Genomic DNA, 19,189 nt, shown 5'->3' with positions numbered 1-19,189 from the left:
GCCCCCTGAGAAGTAGCCACATACGCTGGGGGAAGTATGGGTTAATTTAGAATGAAAGAAACCGTTCCCAGGGGGTCCAGCAGCTGCAGCATGAAGTGTCTCTGCATTATTTATAAGCTCCTCATCTCAATGGTACTTGGCAAAAAGATGAACCAGCAGGTTCACAGCTTTACCTTAGAGTAAGGGAAACACCAGCAATTTAATTCTTGATACAAAGAGTAAGCCACCCAAACTCCAGGGGAAAAAGAACATATGAAGTGGTGGTTTTAAAATACATCTGCAAATTCTTTGACGCTCCTCCTTTTAAAAGGTGAAGCAGATCCCTTGAGTGTGGGCTAGACTTACTTCTAATAAATAGAATATGGCAGAAGTGACAGTATATGACTAGTGAGACCAGATTATAAAAGGCACTGGGGCCCTTCTAGCTCTCTCTCTTGACTCACCTGTTCCCTTGTTGTGGAGACACTCAACCAACCCCAAGGAGAGGCCTATGTGTTGAGAAACTGAGGACTCCAGCCAGTATCAGCTCGCCAACACTGCAAGTGCGCCATTTTGCATTCCCAGTTAAGTAGGTGATGGCCACCCCAGCCAACCTCTTAACTGCAATCTCAAGGAAAACCCTGATCTAGAACTCCCAAGTTAAGTGCTCCTGGACACCTAACTCAGAAGTTGTAATGAGATAACACATCCTTCTAGTTTTAAGCCACTACATTTTGGGGTCATTTATTACCCAGCAATAGATGACTAATACAATATGAATAATGGAAGTCTGTAGATTTTTGATCCGTGGTTTTACTCATCTCTTAATTAGCTCTGGTCCCATCTTCATCACCCTATATAGAAGCATAACATAGTGAGTTTTACCTCCTTTCTTGTATGAGAGTTTAAAGCATCCCAAAGAGCCAAAAGCTAGGTTGCCAGGTCTTAAAGAGGGTGCAAGGGTTTGTCAGATCTCTCAAGTTAAACACTAAAAGCTTTGATTCCGTCATCACATGTGGGTTGGAAGAATCTTTGCTATTGTTACTAATCAAAACTGCAGTGATTCACAGCAGGTTGCTGAGGGGACAAATGAGTTTGTGACAGACTGCATTGAAAGCTGGCCAGCTAACTGCCTTCCCCTCCGTTTCCCTTTCCACACTATCCCATAATGCTAAATGTAGAAAACAGTTTTGGAAAAGAAAACCAAGAAGACATTTTACTTACTTCATGATGACAATGTAGACAAGATACATCAGCACAAGGACTAAAGACTCCCACCTGTGTAAAACCAAGAATGGCTTGTTAAAGGAAGTCACCACAGGCAGGCAGGCAACACACCAGCCTGTCTCTGAAAATCTATGTGATGCCAATGGCAGTTAAACCAGGTGAGCAGGGCAAGGATGAAGTGAATGTGTGGACTGGCTACAAATATTTCCTGGTCTGTAGACATTTCTCCATTGCATACAGCTTTCAATGCACTTTCTTTTCCTTCTCTACCTAAAAGGAAAATGTTCCTTCCCTTGTCATTCACTCACCCAGAAGAGTTCTGTGAGAGCAGTTTACCATAATATTGCTGAATATAGGCCTGTATTTATAAATCTGTGCACAGCTTAATCATTCACTAAAACTATTCAGACATATTTACAAAGGGCAAACTAAAGGAATTGATAGGGGGTGACAGAGGGATTGCTGGATACAGAGGAGTAAGGCAAACAGAGATAGAGAGAGAGAGATGGGATGGGGGAGAGGGAGGGGAGAGAGAGAGAGGGAGACTGGGGGAGATATAGTGGGAGATGGAAGAGACAGGGGGAGGGAGAGAGAGAGAAGGGGGGAGAGAGAGAGAGGGAAAAGATAGAGGGAGGGGGAGGGGGAAGAGAGGGAGAAGGAGGGATGGGGGCAGGAAAAGGGAAAGAGAAAAAACCTAGGCAGGGAAGATGTCAGCAGGAAGGATAAGAATGGACAAGTGGAAAATGGTCAAGAGAAAGAAAGAAAAAAATAATGAAACCTACTGGAATGTACCTTGAGCGTCTGATAATTTGAATACTCCTATTTTCTTCATTTTAGTAACTTTCCATTAAAAAACTAGGGAATTTGATTTCTAGGTTCCCCTTTAGCTGTAGAATTGAGGGAGGAATTCTGGTTTCAAGAAGAGGTTACTGGAGAATGGTCTATGAAGAAATTCTAGGTCATGCCTTTCTTTCCAGTTTTTCTTTTCAAGCTCCATGTCTAAAAATTGACCCTCAGGGGTGCCTTGCTGGCATAGGAGGTTAAGCATACAACTCTTGGTTTCAGCTCAGGTCATGATCTCACAGTTCCATGAGATTGAGCCCTGCACTGGGCTCTGTGCTGGCAACATGGAGTCTGCTTGGGATTCTCTCTCTTTCTCTCTCTCTGCCCCTCCCCCACTCGTGCTGTCTCTCTTATAATAAATAAACAAAAACAAAAAAAAATTGACCCTCAGGAAATATGTGGTCAAGTGTAAAAAGGATGCACACACAAGGGTTTTTGTTGCCGTGGTGTTTATAAACACGCAATGCAGGTAAGAAGCAAGACAGTTACAAGATGGGAGTCTGGGTACACATGTTAGGACACGGTACATCCACAGGGTGGGCTCCCATGCTTTGGTTCAGAATGATAATGCAAACGTGTGTGTATGTGGTATAGAAACTGCTTTTGATGCTAGTAAGAGAAGAAATCAAGGGGTCTACACCTCTCCACCTTCTGCCACATTTCTGGGCTTCACTCTTAGTAAACCATCTCAAAGAATGCATACACTTCACTGCAGCACTGCACTTTCCCTTGGCAAATCCCTCTAATGTCCACATTCATCCATCTGTTGAAACACTTGTCCACAGCACCAGCGACCTCCATGTGCATGACTCCAGGGATGGTTCTCTGTCATCCTGTTCAATTTCCCTGCAGCATCTGAAGGCTGGGCACTTGCCCTCCTGCATACAGCACTCTCTTCTGACTTCCGAGAGGCCACGCTCCTGTTTTTCCTCCTGTCCCCTGAACTTCTCCTTCCCTCTGCCTCCTCCACTTCCCCAGCTGAACCTCTAAATAGGGGGCCCTCTTCTCTTTTTACCTACACGATCTCCCTAGGTGATGTCACCTGGTCCTCCTGACGTGAACACCAGCCCACACACCCACTCCACTCCTCTTCCTGGGGCTGTGCTCATATATCACTGTCGATGTATGTCCCATGTGGTGTCGCAATGCACGTCGGAACAGAATTCTTAATTCCTGCTTCCTGGCTTTGTGCTTCCCCAGGCTTTGCCATCTCAGCCAACTGTACCTCTCCCTGCCCAGTCAAGCTCCAAGTCTGGAAATCAGTCTGGAGCCCTCCATTACCTTTGCCTCACATCCATCACAACCCTACCTCCCAAATATTTCCTGAATTGTTGGATTCCATCCACCCTGCTGCTACTTGCTAGTCCACCTTAACTTCAGCCTCTGAACTGGTTTCTGTGAGGCTCCTGGGTCATGTCATTCTTCTGTTTAAAGCTCTTCAACTTCTTCCCAACATAGTTAAGAAAAAAACAAAAGCTGCCTCCCCATTTCCGCCCCACAAAACCGGTTCTTTTGTTTTTTAAATTGTTTGTGCCCCATCACACTGTGTCTGTGTTCCATCACACTGGTCTCCCTTCATTTGCACACGCCAAGTTCTTTCCTTCTCTCCAGAGCCTTTGCATTTACTGTTCCTTATGCCAGGAATACTTTTCCCTTTATTCCTTGGCTGGCCCCTTTGATCCTGCAAATGCCAGCTGAAATGCCACCTCCTCCAACAAGTCTTCCTGTCTACCCCTCCTTTGTTTTCTATCACATGACCTTGTGGATGTTTGCTAAACAGGTGACGAGTCTGTGATTTCCATGTTGATTTATTTATTCATTACCTATTTATATGTAATGCCTGTTTCTGGCAGTCACTTCATACCACTCCTCACATCTGACCCCACCTCAGTTATCTGGTTTTTCATCTTCCAGAGACTTAGAGCCCACCCCCTGACAGCTGACTCCCCCAAGCACATACCCCTTCCCTCCCCGGCTGCTCACTATTCTCTTCTCAGCACACAGCAGTCCTCAGCTCATCTGTGCAGGGTGAGACTTCCTTTAAAACCCACTTTCAGTTGTAAAACACCTCCTGAACATGGTTCTTACCTCATTAAAACCAGTGTATTATGTGGCATAAAGTTAATTGGGAAGAATAAGATTTTATTCACAGCCTTCATTTTGAAGGAGGAGATACCTGAGATCAGAAGGGATGCCGTATAACAGCTTGGATGCATTTTAATAGACTCGGTGAAGGTCACCAGAAAACAGACCCATATCAACAAAATATTTCAGCTAGGCTGAATGAAGTCCAATGCTTTGTAAACAGGTATATTTATACTCTAATTCCTTTAGACCTTTTTTTTTCCTACTCAAAACAAGCCTTTCCATTGCAGTGTTCAAGTCAAGTTCTCTTCTGTTATGTATCAGGGATGCTTGTGAGATGGGGGTTCTCTGCTCCTGCTGACATTTCAGCTTGGGTTGGTCAGTGTCCAGACTCAGGGCTCACCCAATGCCTCTTCCATGTGAAATACACCAGGCTCTCTAAGGCCTCTATGCCATCCATCTGCTGTCCTCTCTGCTTTGGGGCCTGATGAAGAGTTCATTCTAGTTTAATGCATTCTAGTTTAATGCTTTTCAGAGTCCCAAGGCTCCCCACCTCCTGCCCTTGCCCCCTATCTCCAATGACCCTGTGATGACATGTCAACTGTCTCCCTTCTCTTTAGCCCAAGTTCTGTCTAGCCCAAGTTCTATCTAGCCCAAGTTCTGTCTAGCCCAAGAGAGCCTCCAGGTCAGGGCTGAGTTTGGTTTTGTGTTCAATGTCTGGTTCTGGAACAGAACCTGGCATTCAGGAGGCGTTTAGGAAACAGTTGTGGAATTGGACAGAGTCCACATGCAGACCTCTAAGGTCACAAGGCTCTTGTCCCCTGGCTTCCCCCTGGGGACACTTCTCCATCTGCCTCTCCTGACTGCAGCTTATCCACTGTCCTCTGAGGACCTGGTCTTGTGGCAGGATCTTGGTTTGTTTCTTCCTTTCCCACAAACTTCCAATTTGAACCGCCTTCAACTGGCCCCTGGTTCTCCTGCCAAAGATCATTCTTTCCTGTATTGGGAGGGTTATTCCCTGTTACTCCCTGTTCTCACCCAGAGGGTGAGGCCCTGCTTTCTTATGGTCCAGAACAGTGAATGCTGGTCCCAAATGCTCCACATGTAGATATTCTCCAAGTCACGTCCCCTGGCTCTCCTTTCTCTCCCAAAGTTACAGCTTGAGGCTCAAAGAAGAAACAAGAATATCAACCTGAATCCTTTTGTTTTCTTATCAGGACTTCAGACTCACTGAAGACATATTCCAAATTCCTTCTGGCAATATTGTGGGCCTCACTGAGCTGTCATTATGGATTCAGGTTGATACAATGCATCTTAACCGGTGGATCTCTGATACTTTCTATTTTAACTGTAATCTTTAGGGGTAGTTCTCTAACTGAGAAGCACCAAACATATGAAGAGCACCCTGCCTCTGGCTTGCTAATAGAACTATAGAACCCTACGAATTGAGACAGCAAGTGGGGACTACTGGATCTGAAGGAGGGTGGTCCTACCTCCAGGATAAATAATGATTGGTCTAGGGGAGCCTGGGTGGCTCAGTTGATTAAGCGTCTGACTCTTGAGTTTGGCTCAGGTCATGATCTCATGGTTTGGTTCTTGTGAGATTGAGCCCCGCGTTGGGCTCTGTGCTGACAGCTTGGAGTCTCTCCCGCAGGCATGTGCATGCGTCTCTCTCTCTCTCAAAAATAAATAAATAAAATATTTTAAGAAGTAATAATGATTAGTCTAGAGTTGTAATTCTATCCTGCCTGGCCACTTGTTGGTCAAGGTAGACCCAGTTGGGACCGAAGAGATGTAAGGTGGAAAAGAGTCTTCCTTCTTCCTCCTTCTTGCTGTCAGTCCGACCTGATGCCTGGAACTGCAATAGCCTTCTTGACCATTAGGAAAGGCTGAGAGAAATGCGGAGCCATCTCGTACCACCACCATCTGGGGCGCTTGTTATGCAAGAAAAATAAATCACTATTTCTTCAACACGCTTTAGCTGGCTTTCTGCTACTAAAAACCTTCTGCTTGCTACTTCTTGTCTGATTGTGACCTGCTGCAGACACTGATCCAGGAGCAGGAAAGCCGTGTACAACAGGGAAGCTTTGCCTTTGTGTATTTGTATTTGACAAGGCTCATAAAGAGTACTCTTGTTTCAGGGAGCCTGGGTGGCTCAGTCGGTTAAGCGTCCGACTTCAGCTCAGGTCATGATCTCACGGTTCATGGCTCTGACCCCCGCGTCAGGCTCTGTGCTGATAGCTCAGAGCCTGGAGCCTGCTTTGGATTTTATGTCTCCCTCTCTCTCTGCCCCTCCCCTGCTCATGCTCTGTCTCTCTCATCTCTCAAAAATGAATAAACATTAAGAAAAATTAAAAAAAAAAGGGTACTCTTGTTTCAAAATAAACACAACTGAAATGAGTTTCCTTTTGAGGATTTGGGATGAATTGGTTACCTCCCCTGAAATCACTAGGACATGATGGAATGTTCTACAACAAGGAATGGAATTTATCATTTAGTAATGCTGAAATATTATTGTGGTCTAATTTGTACAGGTTGAAGCAGCCGGTGTTAACTGAGAAATCAGAAATCAGCTCCTAGACACACCCTTTCAGCAAAACCAATGCTTGTATTTGGCTGGGTATGAAAAATACCCAGTATTTCTGGTGGGCGGTGAAAAACACCTTAAAGTTCAATATACTTTATATTTAAACCAGGAGCTGAGATCCCTGGAAGTCTAGAAGCAGTTACGGGTCCGTGGTGTAGACTTCAATTTCTCAGCCTCACTCGAATGAAAAATGTCCTCTGTCAGCCCATCCACATAATAGCAGTCATTATGTAACAGGTGGCAGTCTGGGAACGATGCTCTGATGCCATGAGCTTCCTTGTTCTTCCCTGCAACTACTCCTGTGCACGAGTTGTGATTCTAACCCAGCTCCAGCTGGAACAAAGCATGCTGGGAAATTTGCACCTCATTCATCCATGGCCTTCCTATCTCTTTACTCATGTGGGAGCATTGGTGCTGAAGCTGGGGATCTGAGGACCTCAGAATCTGGCTCTTTGGAGCAGGCCCAGGGTTCTAACCTCCTAACATCTGTAGGAGATTTGACCTTTGAATGCAGAGGAAATGGTCTCTCCCTTTCTTGCTCCATACCACCTGAAATATCCTAAAAGACACTTTAAAAAAGTGCTTATTTATTTTTGAGGGGAGGGGCAGAGAGAGAGGGAGAGATAGAGAATCCCAAGCAGGCTTCGTGCTGTCCGTGCAGAGCCCAACACGGGGCTTGAACTCACAAATCATGAGATCATGACCTAAATGGAAATCAAGAGTTGAATGCTTAACTGACTGAGCCACCCAGGTACTGTATCCTAAAAGACATTCTGAGGGTAAGGACCGAAACTGGCTGGTCACAAAGCCTGCCTTTGCCAGCAAAACCAGGCAGGTGTAGAAAGAGAGCTCTACTTAAGAAAAACCAACAGTAAACCACCCATGGATATCCTTTCTTAAGGTTTCTGCACAGACAGAACACACACACACACACACACACACACACACAAAACAGCAGGAAAATTGCTGAGATCAACTGTGATCGTAACTTGTCTGTATAGAAGCATTGTTAGCTAAGAGCAGCAACATTGAGCAACTCTTAAGCACCTACTGTTTGCTAAGGCAAAGTGGTGGTCATGCTAAATGTGCCATCAGTTTGAGAATATTTTTGCAAGTTTTCTTGTTCTGCACTTAAGGACATGGGGGGAAGAGGTCACCACTCTACTTGGCCACTACATCCAGGTGGATCCCATGAGGCGGTTCTCCCTGGCTTCTGACCTCTGACCTGAGACATCTTAATCCCAGTTAGCCTGCTCATCACAGTTTCCCAAAGAAGACCTCCTTATTTTTTATGGGTTGATATAAAGATTACGTGTCTTAAAACAAGTTTCCCTAGCTGTCTTTTCCTCGCCCCTCCTGAACAGATGAGAGGGAGAGTTGGCAAAAGTATACTTAAGACCCTGGCCTGATGAATAACATTTACCATCAATGAGACAAGTTCCTCTGCAACGCCCAAATTCTGAATATCAGAGATAGCCTAAGACAAAGAAATGTCACTCGGACAAAGGGCCAGTTGAAGGCTCATTTTGCCGAAGGCTCATTCTTAGCTTTAAATAATATCATGAGGGGTGCCTGGGTGGCTCAGTCAGTTAAGCATCTGACTTTGGCTCAGGTCATGATCTCGTGATTCATGAGTTTGAGCCCCGCATCGGGCTCTGTGCTGACAGCTCAGAGCCTGGAGCCTGCTTTGGATTCTCTCTCTCTCTCTCTCTCTGTCTCAAATACTAATAAACTTAAAAAAATAGTATCATGGAAATTGTTTACCTACCTTCCTACAGTGCCACACTTATCTATCCCTAAAATGCTATTTCACATTCCTCTATATCTACAGATCAAATGTTTGAAAAACATAACAGGAATGCACAACATATCCAATTTCTATTTCTATTCCAAACATATTTGACTTGTTTAGAACCCACCTGAAAAATGGGGATTTGGATAGTTGGCCTAAATGCACATGTTCCCATATATTTAATTTGGTTTAAGTTTTGTATCCATCAAAAAAAAAATCACTGATTTTTCATCGGTCTAAGATCATCTTGAATGTCAGGCAGAACTTTAGTGGGTTAAGGATAATGGAAGTGACTCCATCTCCATTTCCTAAGATTGACATGGTATTTGAATATGCCAACGTGGTTTGGACGCAATTTGAAAAGATTAGTCAAATCTTAACCACGACCTAGCAAATGGCTAACTGCAGAAAGGCACAGCTAAGTCATGCCATCTAACCTGGCCGATAAAGACAGTGAAGTATTAGCATCCCCAATGGAAGGCCACCGTCCTAGCCCAAGGGAAACGGTCTCTGCTCTGTGAGAGCTAATTTAGTTTCTTTGTTGCGGTCAAATGGGTCCCAAGAAATGCTAGTTGTTCTAAGCTGCCATGACATTCCCCCTTTCTTTCCTAAACCCTGACTCTGGTCTTCAATATATTTGGTCTGTAACACAGCAAGGAGAAATTGGAGGGGAAAAAGAGGTACTTACCAGGAAACTTGTTCGTCATAAATGAACTGTAAAAAAAAAAAAGAAAGAAAAAGAAAAAAGGACAATTAGACATACACACATATGCAATGTCTGCACGCATACGCATGCTTTATGACTGCACGTCTTCCAACCCATGTAGCTGGTTTGGTGGGAATCAGGCTGGGGCTGGCCTGGAACACGACGAATCTGCAGATAAGTTTCCCTCTGTGCTGGTTTCATGTGTGGCTAATGTTAGTGGCAGGAGGTGGTGTTGGAGGATGGGGGTGGCACGTTGAGGAGGAGAGAAGCAGCAGACCATCCTTGGTCTGTCCAACAGTGCAGTGAGAGGAATTTCTGTCCAACAATTCTGTCCAACAGTGCAGTCCAACAGTGCAGTGAGAGGAACGCATTACTGTCCAACAGTGCAGTGAGAGGAACGCATGACCCCCTGCTGTGCAGAGCAAGCCGCACTGTAGAATTTTAGATCCAGAAGGGGATGGGGGAAGCCTGGCAGGTGCTTGCAAGCATTAGCCACTTGTGGGCCACCTGTAAGACGTCTGCATGTGCCTGTGCACTCTGTAGTACCTTTAAGCTTTTAGGCAAGCATGCAGACTTCTATGTACTCAATATTTTTTAAGTGGACCTATTTTGTTTGTTTTGTTTGTTTCCCTAAAAGAATTTACTTTCAAAGGAACCTCTGCATCACAACCAGAAGTAGAGAACCAGCTTCACTTGCCACCAGTGTGCAGAGGGTGAAAAATAAATGTGCTGACAACAGTGATTGAAAGTCTCAGCAGGGCACTGTGGGCTGCCCGTGCCCTGGGCCATGGGCCTGCCCTTTTGCTAAAGGAGATAAGCAGGAGTCAGAGGCAGCTGGAAGACATACAAGAACCAAATGGAGATTTCGCCCCGATCAGATAGTATCCAAAAGGAATACACAACAAAAATTGAATTCATTTAAGCCCTAGCTCATATATCATTCCAAATCACTTCTCGCTTTAGGGGAAGAAGTGGTATAATTTTGGCCCTTTGATTCTATATGGGGAAACGGAGCCACAGAGAACACAAGGAATTTTCTTGAGGGTTCACAGAGTTTGTTCTAGAACTCGGGCCTGGCTCTTAAATCTTCTTTCCATGACACATTTATGTGCCCAAACGGTGCACTGTTGAAAACGAGTGGGAACGCCTATATTTTAGTCAAGCAGGAAGCTGAGCGTTGCTTCATAGCTTGCACTTTCCACCTTCACCAGATACGATTGCTCTGGGTATGATCATCTCTGAGCAGGTGGCCCTCTGGAGACTCTAAGGCAGAAGAAACATCTGGGTTCAAAGTGTCAGTACTGCACAGATTTGGTAAAGTCAACAAATGACACAGGCATCGCTTCGGTCCCCAGAGATCAGAATAACCATATGTTGCGAGAGAGAGGCAGAGACAAGCAGGGGAGGGACACAGACGAGCAGGTATGGCTCAGAAGGCACATGAAAAGACCTCTCTCCAATTATCCCAAAGGCGTAAAGACAAGAGGAAAAGAAAGGGTCCTCACTTATTTGTACTCACACTTCCTGACAAGACATTGACAAAGATGTTGTCTTCAGCAGCTTTGTGACTCTTGTTATGGGATTCAACAGGTTGACATTTGCATGGAAATGTCAAACCAGAATGGGAAGAGAATTAAAGAAATAAAGGAAACCATCCCGTGATCTAGGCTGGATGGTATGCAATCCATCCCTTGGAAGGCTCCCAGACCCTTTTGTATAATCACCAGCTTAAAAAAAAAATTATTGTTGAGAAATCATGGAACAGAACAAATGATTGAAGATGGAAAACGTTTCTATTAATTGAAGTTAATTCAGTATCAGTCTCGAGTAGCACGCTGGAGCAATCAATTCATCGTCACTTAAGAGAGCACGAGACACTGGTAAAGAGTTTATTAAAGTGCCAATTTAATTTTCGCGTATCAGGGAAGGCAGGCGATACTGTATAATATAAAAGCAGCTATAATATAAAAGAAGCCCTTATTCTATGCCATGTGACAGACAGGTGGGGGCATAGATCAGTATGCCTCTAGTGATTGATTATCTCAGTGATCATAACAATGGGGAAAAATCAGAATAGGCTGAATTGTACAAAATGAGAATGGAATTTACACAGGACACAATGAATCAGGGAAGAGTGGGTTCTGAACTAGATACACAATTAAGGAGCATCATGAATCCGACGTTAAGGCAGTGGCTGTGGCCAGGGAAGTTGGGGGTGGGAATGTGCTTGAGGGAGGCAGGCCAGGAAAGCGAAATGTCCATGGCCTCCCTACAAATTCTGACAAATGGTGGTGACCTGGAAGACTCCAAGTAACTGGTGAGGGATATCCCATCACTGACCACTGACAGCCAGGAGCCCTTAGCTACCCTGTGGCTAATGAGCAAACACAGTCTGGGTTTTAATCAACTTCTTTAAGAAGATTGGGTGGGAAAATGAGAGGACTAAAAAAAAAAAAATAGCAAAATAGATAAAAGGAAATAAAAGTCAGGCCTTTAAGAAAACCTACGAGGAAACAGGAAAGGAGGCGGACGGCGAGTTATGTCTCTGAGCCTTGTTGGTGGCCTCTGGATGAGGTTGAGCCACTGATCATCACACACTGAGAGGGCTGAAAACGAGGAAACTGGCACTGTTCACAGAATGTTCCTGTGGGACAGTATGGCACTGGACCACCCTGACGCAGCGCTGGAGTCGCTCTGTCTGGAAACTTAAAATGACAAGGACAGACAACTCTCCCACTCGACATTGCTGATGGTTCCAGGGAATGGATTTGTTACTCCTAACAGTTTTATTTTATTTTATTTTAGTCTATTCTATTTTTCTTAAGGCAAATGTTGAATATCCCTCTGTATTTCCACACTCTTTCCATGGCTAAAAGAAGACGAAACCACTGCCTTGGCCCCTTACAGCGGCATTACTAGGGTAGAAAAAAACCCCCGAGATCGTTTATATAGGTACCTGTCTGAAACAGGAAATCACACCCCCACTCCCACCCATTCACCACTAGGTGGTGCTCACGTCCTACCCTCTGCCTGTCCATTCTGCCAAGGCAGTGAGTGGGGTTGGAAGGAAGTCAGATCAAGTCCATTTCAAGGCTCCATGAAACTTCCTGGTAGGAGGGTAAGCACCTCAAAACAGACAGCTTCCTAAAGGAATCTTCAGCCAACGTTGGGGAGGCAGGACACATTCTGAGGTGGGGACAGGCAGGTCCCTCAAGCTCATGCCACCACTCAAATCCCGTGTTGCAGTCGAGAGTCCTGCTGTGTGGCCTTTGGAACCTGACCTTTATCCTGGTCAGGTTTCTGAAAATGAGCCTTGCTTGGGATGGGAAGCAGATCTTTGTGCTTTTCTGGTTGTGTTTGTGCCAGACACTGCGGCCACCCCCAGTGACCACACACGGGTGGTGCTAAGTGGCACCTGAGCCCCAGGTTTGCTGCACACGGCTGGTCAGCAGACCTGCTCTCTGACTCCAATGTGATTCATCCAAAGCTACCTTTGGCTTCACCCTTAAGCTTTCCACGTGTTCCACAGACGAGCTAAATGTGAACACACACACGCAAGAGTGATTTTGAAGAAAAAAAAAACCTCTCTTTTCCTTCAGGCCTCAGAGAAACAGTTGGGTACCATGGAAACCAGCTTTCAGTCCTGGTATCTGCTCTAGAGTTCTTCTAAGAGAGATAGGCTTACAGCAGGCAGGTGAATCCCTGGATGACAGAACATCCCAGGGAACTGCTAAGGATGTGGCACCCTCAAGCAGGGAAAACACGGGCCAGGAATCGCCCAGGTGTGTGGACAGCAGACAGCCTGGCTGGCTTCTGAGCAGAGAGGCAGGTGGCTGTCCCCACACTGCATGTCAGTCCATGGATTGGCTTACTACAAGCTGTAGCCATGGAGCAGAAGCAGCCGCACTGAAGAGCCTGAGATTTCCGTAGCTTGTGTTACAATCACTGGCACCATTAGGATGTTCAGCAGCACACGTAATAGGAGAAAATCAACACCACTGTTGTCTTTCAAGAGACTAAAACCTTGAAAAATCTTTCCCCCCTAGATGGAAACGGAAGCTGCCCCTGCCGCCCCGACTTGTCACTCAACAGAATGGAGACGCCCTTGGGAGATGTGCCCAAATGGAGTTTTGACTTCCTCAGCTCTGGGGACTTAGGGTGCAGATGGCTTAGGCGAGGCCATCTGAGGGAAGGCCTTCTGAGGGAAGGAATCTGATGGAATGCACTGGAAAGCTGCTGTTATGCACTGATATGGTTTACACTTGAAGGTTAAACAGGAGTTTCGATGTCAGGATCTCTAGCAGGTGGATGACAGTGGTGGGAGCTGAAGGAGGGTAGGAAATAAAGACTATCTAAAGGCAGGGCTTGAGCAGGACTTGCACTATGAGCAGGGCTTGAAGTATGCAGAGACAGGATACCAGGGAAAGGAAAATGGATACAGGGACAGATTTAGGATATGGGGAGGATAGTTTGCTAAATCAAAAAGGTTGGTTTGCTGGGCAGTGCGAAACCAGAGACACGTTAACTACAACTTCCAAGTTGTCTTCCTTATGAAAGAGAAGGGGGTCCTCTGTGCATCCCACAGTCTGGCTGACCCACTTCCCTGCTCCTGGAGCAGACCCAAGGAAGACGCGGCTTCCTGGTGTACCCCGACATCATTTAGAGCAGGCCCCTCCTCCTCTCAGGGGCGGGGATAATGACACAGGCCACACTTTGTATGATCATTGTTGATTTGTTTAAAGAACTTAAAATTTCTCACATTCATTCCCTGGGAGAATCTTCCAGCTACCATGGTTATTTCTCACTTTGCTAGAAGGGGAGCTGAGACGTAACAGGGGTACCATGAGCATAAGAGCTTCAGTGTTGCTGAACTGGAGAGAGAAGAAGCAGGAGTTCCTTGCAAGAAGGGGGCCAGGAAGGAGAGGCCGTGAGCCAGAGGGGCAGGGCCCTGGAAGCCAGTGGAGGGGTAGGGGGAAAGGACAGTCATCAACATGACTCTGACATGTCTTTTCTCTCACAGATAGGGCAACATAAGAAGATTCTGGATCAATTACAGTCAGCTGTCTTAAGGAAGGAATTCCAGGAGAAGGAAGGCACAAGCTATTCCCTTCAGTCTAAAAATAGGAAGAAAGCACAGCCAGCACATACTTACTCTCTAATGGTGGACTGCATGGTGGGTGAGGGAAAACAGGATGATTTCAAGATGAAAAGGCAGATTTGATTGGAGGGGAAATCCAAATTCTTTTCTAGGGAGGCACAGATGTACCATCTTAGACACCTCCTCTGGCAAACCTGAGCTATTGCTGCTCCCTGACCCTGGGCAAGTCCCTGAATTTCTGGAGCCTCAGTTTTGCCATATGTAAAATGGGACCCATGTAATTTGCTGGCCTGCATAGTCGTGAGTACTGAACTAGAAATCCTTCATTGACAGACCCAGCACTCGGTCTTGCAGTATTGAGTCTATGCTTGTTAAAACTTAGGGAAGGGGGAGCCTGGGTGGCTCAGTTGGTCAAGCGTCTGACTCTTGGTTTTGGCTCAGGTCTTGATTTTATGGTTCATGGGTTCGAGCCCTGCATTGGGCTCTGTGTTGATACTGAGGAGCCTGGTTGGGAATCGCTCTCTCCCTTGCTCTCTGACCCTGCCCCACTCGCTCTGTCTCTCTCAAAATAATAAATAAACTTAGATTTAAAAAGAAAAAACTTAGGAATGCCTGTGAGAATGTGCATATATTTTCTATGGATGGATTTGCTCTCTACAACTGTGCTACCTGGTATGATAAGCACTAGCCTCATGTGGCTACATACATTTAAATTGATTGAAGTTAAAATTCAGTTCCTTGGTCTCCTTAATTGCATTCCAAGAGCTCAAGAACCACCTGTGGCCCGTGGCTACACTCCTGGACAGTGCTTCCCAGGCCATCTCTGGCAGCTGGGTCAGCTAAGTGGTCTCTCTGTGTCCCCACAAAATCCCCTTGGGAGGGGGATTGCAGTCAGAAGAGAGGGAAGCGTTACCTCGGATGGGCCTCACCCCACATGCCCATGCTCAGTTGCCCCAAGGGCCCCCCCAGCTGCTGCCAAGTTCTTACCGGGCCCTTCTCCAGGTAGGTGGCCTCCTGAGTCTGGATTTGTGAGCCAATGAAGTGATCTAGAACCTGTCTCTGAGGCCTATCCGCTCTCCCAAGAGGTTTCCCTTCTCTTAATGCCCACAATCTGCAATCTCAAAGCAGAGACGAAGGGTAAAAATAAAGTATTCCTTTTTAGGGCAGCTGTTAGACGGAGGATGTAATGAATCATTTGCATTTATGTAAATTACACGATTATGTAAATTACAGTAACATTTCAATAAAAGGGATGGGTGGGGCCCACTGGAACTGGGAGAAAGTAGGGCCAGGCAGAGCTGCGCTGCTGATGGACGTCAGTTGGGGGTGGGTCACCGGCGTGGGACAGATGCAGCAAGACGTCTGTAAGAGTTTGCAGATGCACATAAGGACATGCTCCAAGAACCCAGAATGCTTTCAGAACCTAAGAGGGGACACTTCTCTTGCAGAGACAGACTCAAATCATGGGGTGAGCCTCTGGGCCTTGTGCGGCTTCCCCAGGGCCTGAGGCTTCTCTATGTGGAATGTCACCAGGGCTAGAGAGAGTCGCCTGATGGGGCGGGAAAGGCAGACAGACACACACTGAATGTTTCTGATACTATAACTGCCATTGACAGTAACACATTCTTAATTTCTTCTGCTTTCTCCCTTCAAGACAACAACAAGCCAAGCAGAAAATAGCACAGAGCCAAGGTAGATGGAACCCAAATATCCAAGTGAACCGAGTCCCTGGTCTCTAAGTTAACTGTCTTTTTTTTTTTTTTAATGTTTATTTATTTTTGAGAGAAAAGGAGAGCAAGTGGGGAAGGGGCAGAGAGAGAGGGAGACACAGAATCTGAAGCAGGCTCCATCCTCTGAGCTGTCCGCACAGAGCCCAATGCGGGATTCAAACTCACTCACCGCGATATTATGACCTGAGCCAAAGTCAGACGCTCAACCGACTGAGCCACCCAGACATCCCTCTTAGTTAACTGTCTTAAGCCCTGTTGGTTTCAGTGTGTACATGCTTGTCTTGTTCCTATGTGTTTGCTTGTTGGTCTTATCCATCTCTCAAGCCAGCTTCCATTTCAGCTGCTTCAGACCCAGGTAATCATGACTGTCTGCACTCTCCTGGTCCAGCGGCACAAACGTCCCTGTGGAAGCTGTCTCTCCTGTTGTCTGGATCCAGGGCCCCACAGTTTGTCCTTGGGGCTCCTCTGAATGGGGGTCTGTAAAGCCTCTCACTGGGATGTACATAGAAATAGCCATCTGGTCCCACTTAGTCCAGACTTGCCCTCTGGGTGAATGAGCTCTTTATTGCATCCCCCCAGGGGACCAGGAGATCTGTCTTCTGAACATTTCAGAACCATAAAGAGTGGGTAGAAGGTTAAAAAAAAACCCTAATAGTTAAAATAAATTGTTCGGATGGTTGGCAATTATTTGTGGATAGGAGGAAGGCTTTTAAATACAGGAATTTTAAGTGTCCACTGCAGGGTCCCATAGGGAACCCCATATTATATAAAGAAGGCCAGAAGGAAAGTGATTTTGTTACCATGACATTGGGGGAAACATAGAAAAAGGAGAACAGGAAACCCTGATAAAAACAGCGGGTGTGAGCAGTAGCCTGGGGCTGGGCCATGGAATAGATTTGGGGACACTGAGAAACCCTTTCTGCTAAATGCCATGCTTCTATGTATGACTGTTCTACTCCTTACACCAGTTTTAAGACTTATGTGAAAATGACCCCAAAAATGAACAGCAGTCAGAAATCTAGACAAGTGGGCTGCCACGATGTCTTGTGTTTGAGAATCTCAACATCTCCTCTGGAAACGATCACTGCCAGGCAGCAGAGGACTTATCTCAAGGAAATGGTGTCCAACCGCATCTGAAGTTGAGTTTCTGAGGTGAGCATGCATCAGAATCACCTGAGGGGCAGAGAAGATTGTGGCCAACATACAACTTCCTGGGCTCTCCTCCAGAACCTACTGGATTGAAATCTCAGAGTTACACCTTTTAGATAAGAATGTTGGGTGTTTCCAGGGTGCACTGAAGTTGGCAGGACACCAGTAAAAGTCAGAAGAGCCAAGACTAAACGCTGAGGACTCAAGCTTTATCTCTGCCATTACTTTCTAACAGTGGAGAAATGTAATTTTTCTCAAATTGGAAAACTCCAGCCTTGACATCTGGTCTGTAAACACACAGTATAGACCTTCAGGGAATAGCAGAGAATCACTGCCTTTTACACCTTGCGGCCAGCCATCTGAGGAAAATACAGAGCTGCGGCAGCCTGGGTATTTCAGCTGGCTCAGCTCTGTGATTCACAGCCACGCATGAGGCAGATGACTGGTTGGCCCAAAGACCCTACTCGGGTGGGCATCACCCGCAGCCCAAAGAAGCAAAACCGCTTTACATCTTTACACATCATTAGCAACAATTATATTAAAAAAAAAAAAAAATCATGGGCATGTCCCGATAAATCTGACTGAAGACAAGTTACTTCCCATCGAGTCCAGGAGGTGTCTGTACTGAGAACAGAGAAAGAAGCCAGTGTGGGCAATTCACTGTCAGGAGTGCACATGCCAAGTCTGTGCCCTGGGGAAATCTCAGCCTGTACTTTCTGTCTCATCACCTCGCCTTTCTGGGAATGGTCTTCTCTTTCTGAAATGCAGCAAAATACAGAGTTGCATTCATTTGCGCTATCTCCAAGCCATGTCTCTTGAAAACAGTAACTTTCAAAACCCGTCCTAAATTACCCTACAGGCAGGTTGAGCAAATGGCACACATGATCAATGTGGGTTCCTACGTTGCAGGACAAAGCTCAAAGCTCACTGAAACGAGTGTTTGAGAAGTCTGGGCTGTGTGAACAGCAGAATCTTCTAGATTTGGGGTGATCATACCTTCCTCACAGGTAATAACTGAGAATGAGAACACAGAATCCACACATGTCTTTAAGTCTACCAACTGAAAGTTCAACAGAAGAGGCATGTCTTTAATTCCAATGCGGTGTAAAAGAACTCTCTACTCTTGGTCAGATCTTTACCCTCCCGATGGTTAACGGCCCTTGGAAAGAGGTTGTAAACCCAAGATCTTCACTGTCAGGAACTGCTGTTGGCTGAAATATCTACTTGTTCCTTGTAGAAAGCCTTGTATTAAACATCACTTTTAGCTTAATTGTAGAGATATTTACAATTAAATAACCTACAGGGAAGTGCTTTGTAGACAGGTGAGTAAACCCTTCAGTGGATCTATTCCTGTTCTGTAGGTAAGAAAACTCAGACTTGAAGAGACTTTGATTTCTCCAAGGTCATTAGAGCTAGCAAGAAGGGAGAGGACCACAATTAGAAGTCAGATGTCCTAGCTTCCATTTCAGGTCTTTCTGATTTGCCCCCTTTCTTCCGGATGACTCAAGCTAAGGGGTCTGGATTTGTCCCCACAGGTGACATGGAGTCACAAGGGACTGGCATGTACAGGCAGCTCTGAGGACTGCCTGGGGGTGAAGGAGGGGGGCTGGCAGCGATGTTACTAGTTTTAAGACTGACCTGCAATGGGCTGTGTCAGTTCAGGCCAAAGACATAAAGAGCCTCAAGTAAAATGGGCTATGAAGGGACATACTGAGGACATTTTTACAAGATGAAAATCTACAATTAAGCCAAATGGGTATATGGTGGAATTGGGAGAAAGGTCAACTTAAAGTCATTCTCAGGTTGGGTGGCTAAGAGAGAAATAGGGGCTGAAATACTAGAAAGGGGGTCCTGTCTTGGGGAAGTCATCCTAAGTTTAGAGACATGTTGGGTTTGGGACAGAAGATATCCAGTACAGAGTGGCTTATCCGTGACTGGACCTTTGAGAGATGCCATTGCCAAGAAAATAGTGTGAAGGTGTCTGCACAAAGGT

The 19,189-nt window shown here is 45.8% G+C and overlaps 1 protein-coding gene across 4 annotated transcripts in view; it reads right to left on the bottom strand.

Annotated features, from left to right (window-relative positions):
* Positions 1–19,189, bottom strand: part of SLC24A3 (solute carrier family 24 member 3) — a 500,862-nt gene that overhangs the window by 67,816 nt on the left and 413,857 nt on the right. For all 4 annotated transcript variants that reach the window (XM_042931727.1, XM_042931724.1, XM_042931726.1 and 1 more), the window contains exons 8-9: positions 9,202–9,227; positions 1,204–1,257 (exon numbers count right to left, since the gene is read on the bottom strand). In XM_042931727.1, coding sequence (XP_042787661.1) covers positions 1,204–1,257; positions 9,202–9,227 — 80 coding nt within the window. The remainder of the gene's footprint in view (positions 1–1,203; positions 1,258–9,201; positions 9,228–19,189) is intronic.

This window comes from Panthera leo, chromosome A3, assembly GCF_018350215.1.
Source record: "Panthera leo isolate Ple1 chromosome A3, P.leo_Ple1_pat1.1, whole genome shotgun sequence".
NCBI lineage: Eukaryota > Metazoa > Chordata > Mammalia > Carnivora > Felidae > Panthera > Panthera leo.
The sequence above is the reverse complement of the archived record's forward strand: the minus strand, read 5'-3'. Positions and strand labels throughout refer to the sequence as shown.